The 8,422-nt window shown below is 42.0% G+C and overlaps 1 protein-coding gene across 1 annotated transcript; it reads right to left on the minus strand.

Moving 5' to 3' along the window:
• Positions 1 to 943: 943 nt before the first annotated feature.
• LOC102308497 (NLR family CARD domain-containing protein 3) lies at positions 944 to 8,416 on the minus strand. Its single transcript, XM_005952032.3, has 3 exons — positions 7,233 to 8,416; positions 4,943 to 5,116; positions 944 to 1,858 (listed from the first exon to the last, which is right to left on the minus strand). The coding sequence occupies exons 1-3, from the start codon at positions 8,321 to 8,323 to the stop codon at positions 1,663 to 1,665; spliced, it is 1,461 nt and encodes a 486-aa protein (XP_005952094.1). The 5' UTR covers positions 8,324 to 8,416; the 3' UTR covers positions 944 to 1,662.
• Between the last annotated feature and the right edge of the window lie 6 nt (positions 8,417 to 8,422).

An 8,422-nucleotide genomic window follows, 5' to 3' on the forward strand; every position in this document is an offset into this window, starting at 1 on the left:
GGAGACAGACACTATCTCTACTTTTAAGATTAGGCTTCAAACTTTCCTTTTTGCTAAAGCATATAGTTAGGGCTGGACCAGGTGACCCTGGATCCTCCCTTAGTTATGCTGCAATAGGCATACATTGCTGGGGAATGCATTGAGTTTTTCCCTTTCAGTCACCTTTCTCATTCACTGTTTTAACAGACCTCTCTGCATTGAATCATATTTGTTATTAATCTATGTGTCTCTCTTCTACAGCATGTCTTTTATCCTGTCTCCCTTCTGTCACCCCAACCTGTCACAGCAGATTGCCTCCCCTCCCTGAGCCTGGTTCTTCTGGAGGTTTCTTCCTGTTAAAAGGGAGTTTTCCCTTCCCACTGTCGCCAAAGTGCTTGCTCATAGGGGGTCATATGATTGTTGGATTTTTCTCTGTATGTATTATTGTAAGGTCTACCTTACAATATAAAGCGCCTTGAGGTGACTGTTTTTGTGATTTGGCACTATATAAAAAAAACTGAAATGAAATTGAATTGAAAAACTATTTGATTAGTAGTGTCTGGCTGTTATTTTTATCTTAACCTGTAAGGGTGTGTTTTTAGTTGACTGCATTGTTTCTTTCCCTCTCTCTCAAGTCACTTATTTTTATTTTGCCTGCCTTCATATTCCTTTTCCACTGCTCACATTCTTTCTCCATCTTTTCAGCAGTTTGTTGAATGGTCTGACTCATCACAGCTGGAGCTGAATGTCAGCAAAACCACAGAGATGGTAGTGACCTTCTCCAGCAGAGAATGGGAACTGGAAAGAGGTGTTTCTGTCACTATCTACGGGTCATCAGTAGAGATCGTAAAGGAGCACAAGTACTTGGAGACCATCTTCTCCTCCAAACCAGAGGTGTCACCAGATAATGTACCTTGTTAGGAAAACTGAACTCAGTCTGCATCAGTAATAATATCTTATTGGCCTTCTATAAAACCTTCATTGAAAGTGTTAGGATATTTTCTATAATCTGTTGGTTTCATTTCATCACCATACAGGATAAGTACGGATTAGAACTTTTTCAAGATGTGTTGTAATATTATTTGACTTCCTGCCCAATCCCTGTCATTTGTGTATGAACGTTATATTCTTGTTATGTGTTACATGGGTCTTTCATATGGTTTTTCAGTATTGAATTATCTCCAGTCTTGATGGGATTGTTCTCATAAAAATCCCCTACCACCGAGGGTACCCCCTTGGATGGTTCAGTCAAGAACAGCTGGTTTATTTTCCTGGCTTCTGTCTCTCTTCAACCAACGCTGTAATTTGTTGGAATTTGTCAGGATTGAGAAGCGTATTATATTTCTTATGCAGCCCTTTCTTCATCACACCTTTCTGCTTCCTCCATAAAGTACCTTTTTCAAAGAAATATAATTTTCTAAAAGTTACTGCACAATTATAGAGATCTACCCAAATATTGAAAGAAAGAAAATACATTTGTCATTTCTCCTAGAAAAGTTAATTCAATACACATATCTCATGATTAATAAATTAATTTCCTTATGTTTTATATTTTCTTTTAAGTAGACTAGTGTTCCTATTTGGAATGAACAAAAAATGGTTCTGCATTTGTAATTTGTAACATGATGTTAATTAGTAACTCAGTGAAGGACACAGGAAATGCTTCCAGCTATTCCTCATCTATCAGACATTCTCTCCATACCTGAGAGCGTACAGTCTCCAGCGTTGTTCCTTCACTTCAGGACACGACAGGAGCTTCATTCCTGATACTCCTGGATGATTGTAGCTCAGGTCCAGCTCTCTCAGATGGAACGGGTTGGAGTTCAGAGCTGAGGCCAGAGAAGTACAGCCTTCCTCGGTGATCAGACAGCCTGACAGACTGCAGACACACAAAACAACAATTCAGTGAAACTCTTCAATGAAGACCTTCATGATTAATTTATTTATATACTTTAATGGAGATACAATGTTATCCATCCATTACATTCATTAGGTTCATTTTAGCTTTTTTAAAAAAAAAACAAAAAAACATGGACGGGCCTTAGTCCATGGGGCGCAGCCAGGCACAGCCCGAAAAGGGGACATGGGCCATCCTCCTGCAGGCCCACCACCCGCAGGAGGCGCCGTAGGGGTTTGGTGCATTGTGTGCCGGGCGGTGGCCAGGAGCGGAGGCCCTGGTGGACCAATCCCTGGCTACCAAAACTGGCAATTGGGACATGGAATGTCACCTCTCTGGCGGGGAAGGAGCCTGAGTAAGTGCATGAGGTTGAGACATAACAGCTAGATATAGTCAGGCTCACCTCAGCACAATGCTTGGGCTCTGGAACCAGTCTCCTGGAGAGGGACAGTCAGGACCCGTTCCTCGACCTGAAGGCGCTGGAACAAACCCTCTCATCCACTGGGAAGAACCTCAACATACAGGCAGAAAGCTGAGGGGATACCAGGATACCCACCCCAGCCCGCCACCTCTCACCAGGGGCATCTCCAGACTGAGACAGAGTTTAGTCATCTGCGCTTATGTGCTGAGTGGCAGTTCAGAGTACCCGGCCTTTTTAGAATCCCTGGGTTGGGTGCTGGAAGGTGTTCCACCTGGAAACTGTTGCCCTACTGGGAGACTTCAATGCTCACGTGGGCAACGACAGCGAGACCTGGAGGGGCGTGATTGGGAGGAACGGTCTCAAGGATCTGAACCTGATTGGTGTTTTGTTATTGGACTTCTGTGCAAACCACAGTTTGGCTATAACAAACACCATGTTCAAACATAATATTGTCCATAAGTGCATGTGGCACCAGCATGCCCTAGGCCGCAGGTCTGGTGATTCGACTATAAAATCGATCATCAACCTGCGGCCATTTGTTCTGGACACTGTCGAGATGAAATATTATTTTACTGTTACTATTCATAATCCTTATTATTACTGTTGCATCATTTATGATTTATCATTGTTATCATTTCATTGACACATTTATTGAAACTGGTGATGTTATATTAAAGTCTGTATTTCAGGTGTTAGCATAAGCACATAATAATCATTCATTGCAGGTGCAACTGTAATCATGTTATACACATATTGCATAATTAAAGGGTTGAAGCTCAGTTAAGTTAATTAATGGTTTGAAGCTACGGGCAGCGCGATGTCTGGCCGATCAATGGAGCAAAGTTCAGCTATTGAAAGGTTGCCTACATGTTTACAGTATAATTTACTACATATTGCCTGTGTGCATTCAGCAGGCTGCACTGGAGTTTGCCTGGTAACAGATGACGTAGAGGGAGGTCATGCACTGAGGTTAACAACACAGACACATAGTCTGTCTGGGTAAACTGATTGCAACTGTTGTGTAAGTCTAGAAAAGTGTAATAACAGGAAGCATCTGGAGGAACAGAGGAAGTAGCAGTTCCTTTTTTAGAATATGTCCTCGCTGGAGCTACTGGTCATCATAAGTATAAATATCACACCCACCTATTGTCAGGCGGGAGATGGAGCCTGATGTTTTGCAGAGCCCATCTTCACATATATGTGCTTTAATAAAATCATTTGTGTTGACCCACTATGGACTTTCAGTCGTATGTCTCTTTCTCAAAATTCGAACCGCGACAACGCTCAGGTAAAGAGTGGGGCTGAGCTGTCAACTGATCACCACCTGGTGGCGAGTTGGATCAGGTGGCGGGGGAGGATGCCGGACAGAGCTGGCGAGCCAAAAGGTATAGTGAGGGTGCACTGGGAACGCCTAGCAGGGGCCCCAGTCAACAAGATCTTCAACGCACACCAGCGGTTCAACAGCATTCCGAGGGAGATTGAGGACATTGAGTCCGAATGGACCATGTTCAGCATCTCCATTGCCGAAGCTGCTGCACTGTGCTGTGGCCATAAGGTGGTTGGTGCCTGTCGTGGTGGTAACCATGAACCAAATGGTGGACACCACAGGTGAGGGAAGCCATCAGGTTGAAGGAGGAGTCATATTGGGCTTGGTTAGCCTCTGGGTACCAACAGGCCAAGCGGAATGCGGCTCGGGCAGTGGCTGAAGCAAAAACTCAAGTGTGGGAGGAGTTTGGAGAGGCCATGAAAAAAGACTTTCAGACTGCTCTAGAAGGGCCTGATATCCACTTACGAGGACATTATACTGCTACAGTTCTATCAAAATTTTAAACGAATATCCTCATATGTAGCTCTTATTTTTCTTAAAAACAAAAATAAGGTAAAACATAAAATCTGGTAATTGTTTCTTTTTACATTCATCGGGCACCATTATGCCCAAATATCAAAGAGAAATTAAAAATGAATGCCGTGGAAGAGTTCAGGTCTTAGGAGGTTAAGTAGTGTAAGTGGTTATTAGTGTCAGCTGTTTTAGGGATTAATGATTAATTAATAACATGTACACTAGAGGGAAACAATAAGACAACCCCCTAAAAAGGAATGTTTTTACAGGTGGAGGCCAGTGACAACACCACGAACCTCCATCAAGATTTTCTGTTTTTGCAGAGTACAAGGATTGCACAGGTAGTGCAACTGTTTTGATTTGGGATCAAACACTTATTTCCCTCAATGAAATGTAAATCAAGTTATGACTTTTGTGACATGTTTTTTTTTCAGAATTTTTGATTAATATTCCATCTCCATGAAAATGAAACTGCTATAAAAATAGAAATTGCTGATTTACAGATATTTGAACAAAGTCACAAATTCACAAAGGAATTAAATAATTATATTCCCTTGTATGCAAGGTCATCCCCAAAGAAAGGTGCAATCTTTTTGGAAGTGGGTTTTTAATATGAGCAGCACTGTTGAGCCCTAAATCTCAACCTTTGTTTTTTTTAAAAATTGTTTTTAAACACAAATCTGAACATGAAATGATTTAGAAAGTCCAATAATACAGAAAAAAATAACACCTCAACTGCAAATTATATAAAGATTAGCTGTGTATGTAATAATAAAAAAAAAAAAAAAAGTATCTAAACCCTGACCTCAGAATTTCCAGTCTACAATGGGGATTTTCCAGTCCTGCAGAGAAAAGCTTCACTCCTGAATCATCAAGGTCATTGTTACTCAGATCCAGCTCTGTCAGAGTAGAGCACTGGAAGTTAAGCAGTGAGGACAGAGCTTTACAACTTCTGCTTGAGAGGTTACAGCCATCCAGCCTGAAAGACAATATTTTTAATCAAAGTAAATTACTTTAGTTGTTGAACATAGGCACACAACAAAATATATTATCATGTACACATCATGTTTAATTAAATAATTAAAAATGTAAAGATTGTTTAAAAAATGTTAGTAAAAATAATTATTTCTGTCTTAATTTAAATAAGTGAGGGGCTAAAAGATTTAGTGACACATAGTAGTAGTTCAGTACCATTTGGCATAGGCAGACAGTACTTTTGATCATTTTTCTTATGATAGTATCAGTGATTAGAATTTCAACACACAGTATGTCATGTACTGAACCTTAATGCAGCAGCCCAGTTCGACCTGAAGATGAGAACATGATTTGCAATGTACTTGGAAAGGAATCCAGTGTGCATTTTTTAAAATATATTGCAGATGTGTTATCATTTGAAGTCACCAGTGAGATTATTCAGGGTTGATCATACTTAAGTAGTCCAACTGCAAAAGGAAGGAATATATTTGTGTCCTGACAAGTCTGTGATGGACTCCAGCATCCTGCCAGAAGGGACTGACCCACAGACATGTCTGGGGTGGGACGGGTCCACATTTATCTTTCTCGGCCATATTAGTGTTCTGGAGGTGTTCAGGTCTTGGAGAGGAGGTGGATTGCACCCAATCACCTTCTCAGCAGAAGAATTTGCATGGTGCAATGTGTCCATATTATTGACAGTGGCAGCACCATGTTAGTTAGTTATAGAGAGGTGAAGACAGAGTGATGGAGGAGTAGGAGTTCACTATAGGTAACTTTGGCTGGTTGAATGTCTTCAGCTGCCACAGAAAATATATCCTCTTCTTTACCTTCTTGATAAAGGAAGACAGGAAGATGAAGTCTCCATAGTTTTGACAGCACTGAACTTCAGGCTGTTATCTCAGCGCAGGTGAGGGTGTTGTCATCTGCAAACTTTGGGAGGTTGACAGACAGGCCTGGAGATGTGGCTGTTGGTAAACATGGAGAAGAGCAGGGGAGAAAGTACAACTGCCTGCCCAGTGTGATGGAAAATGTCCAGTTTATTCTCATATTTAGATTTACAGTAGGTGCTTAGAATTTCCACTGTAGAATTTTGTATAGCCTTTTCATAGGTGAAGGACATGTGTGTCAATATGACCTGATGCAGCCTGCTTAACTATGTAGAAGGATAGAATTCCCAGGAAGACCAGTGGCAGGTGCCTCCTGGAACATAGATTGTGGGAATCGTTTCCTGGCCAACAGCATGGGTGGGACAATAAACTGTTGCAACCGTGAAGATGCAGGAGTTCTTTGTGATGTTATAAAAGAGATGCTGTGACATCTCAAGGGCAGAGCTCTCATGACTGTATAACTGTGATGCAAATAAAAGGCTTGACCACAGCTGATCATGCTGCAGACTTTATTGAATGCTGATTCAAACACAACACGCCAAAACAATTAAAAAATAGATAAAGCAATTAATAATTACAACATAATTGGTATATTAGGTTACAACATAAACTGGGACTATTGAGTGAAATGATTGTCAGCACTCAGTTGTGTCAGGCGCGTGAATGAAGTTTCCCTTTGTTTTACCTGCTTGCTGTTTTCATATTCATAACAGAAAATAATTTAACCTTGAAAGATTCATGAAACATTAGCTAATTTGAGATTAAATGATCCAAATGTGTATTATCAAACAAGTTCACACAAGCAGTTCATATTCATTAATCACCTGATTAATGAATATCTTTAAAAATGATGGTGGTGGCTGGTAAGCTAATAAATACCTTCCTGGTAGTGAAAGTGACTAAACTGTGATTATGAAGATATTTGAGTTCCTCACTTCCATACCAAATCTGTCACTGACACAATCCTAGACCTTCTCCAGTTCAGCTACAGAGCCAATGGGTTGGTCAACAATGATGGTATCATGGTGGTCCATGGAGTCAACAATAACTTAAGCTAGCCTACTCTTTGTGGATTTTAGTTCTACACTGCTGCAGGACAAACTCTCCCAGGTGAACATGCCTGCTCCCATCTGTATTTGGATCACTGGCTGTGTAACAGAAGCCATCATAAGAGACTGATGTTGTGGAATTTTCTGTTAAAGAAATGAACGTGTAAGCAGCATATTTACTTACAGAGCTTTGTTGGAGGCTTTGACCACTGGCAGCAGCCTCAGAAGAGCCTCCTCTGAAGCAGAGTATTTCTTCAGCTCAAACACATCCAGATCTTTTTCTGATGACAGTAAGATGAAGACCAGAGCTGACCACTGAGCAGGAGACAGTTTATCTGTGGAGAGACGTCCTGAACTCAGGGACTGTTGAATCTCCTCCACTAGAGAACGGTCATGCAGTTCATTCAGACAGTGGAGCAGATTGATGCTTTTCTCTACAGACAGATTCTCATTGAGCTTCGCCTTGATGTACTGGACTGTTTCCTGATTGGTCTGTGAGCTACTTCCTGTCCGTGTCAGCAGGCCTAGTAGGAGAGTCTGATTGGTCTGCAGTGAAAGACCCAGGAGGAAGCGGAGGAACAAGTCCAGGTGCCCATTTGGACTCTGTAAGGCCTTGTTTACAGCACTCTGGTAGAAAGGTGTCCCTAGAGATTCTCTTGTTTCAGACTTCTGGAAGGATGTTTGTTGTTCTTCCAGCAAATTGAATCCAGAGTTGATGAAGGTCAGATAGACATGAAGAGCAGCCAGAAACTCCTGAACACTCAGATGGATGAAGCAGAACACCTTGTCCTGGTACAGTCCTCTCTCCTCTTTAAAGATCTGTGTGAACACTCCTGAGTACACTGAGGCTGCTCTGATATCGATGCCACACTCTGTCAGGTCTGATTCATAGAAGATCAGGTTTCCTTTCTGCAGCTGATCAAAAGCCAGTTTTCCCAGAGACTCAATCATCTTCCTGCTGTCTGGACTCCAGTGTGGATCTGTCTCAGCTCCTCCATCATACTTGACCTTCTTCACTTTGGCCTGAACCACCAGGAAGTGGATGTACATCTCAGTCAGGGTCTTGGGCAGCTGTCCTCCCTCTCTGGTTTTCAGCACATCCTCCAGAACTGTAGCTGTGATCCAGCAGAAGACTGGGATGTGGCACATGATGTGGAGGCTTTGTGATGTCTTGATATGGGAGATGATATTCCTGGCCTGCATCTTATCTCTGAATCTTGCCACGAAGTACTCCTTCTTCTGTGGGTCAGTGAACCCTCTAACTTCTGTCACCATGCCAACACAGTCAGGAGGGATCTGATTGGCTGCTGCAGGTCGTGTGGTTATCCAGAGGCGAGCAGAGGGAAGCAGTTTCCCCCTGATGAGGTTTATCAG

The sequence above is a fragment of the Haplochromis burtoni genome, unplaced genomic scaffold (assembly GCF_018398535.1).
Source record: "Haplochromis burtoni strain Fernald_Lab_line unplaced genomic scaffold, NCSU_Asbu1 Contig_1266, whole genome shotgun sequence".
NCBI classification, from domain to species: Eukaryota; Metazoa; Chordata; class Actinopteri; order Cichliformes; family Cichlidae; genus Haplochromis; species Haplochromis burtoni.

Coding starts and splice junctions, on each gene's coding strand:
- LOC102308497 (XM_005952032.3), bottom strand. CDS start 8,323: ATGGTGACAGAAGTTAGAGGGTTCACTGACCCACAGAAGAAGGAGTAC. Junction 5,117..7,232: donor AAAGCCTCCAACAAAGCTCT/GTAAGTAAATAT, acceptor ATTGTCTTTCAG/GCTGGATGGCTGTAACCTCT. Junction 1,859..4,942: donor TGTAGACTGGAAATTCTGAG/GTCAGGGTTTAG, acceptor GTGTGTCTGCAG/TCTGTCAGGCTGTCTGATCA.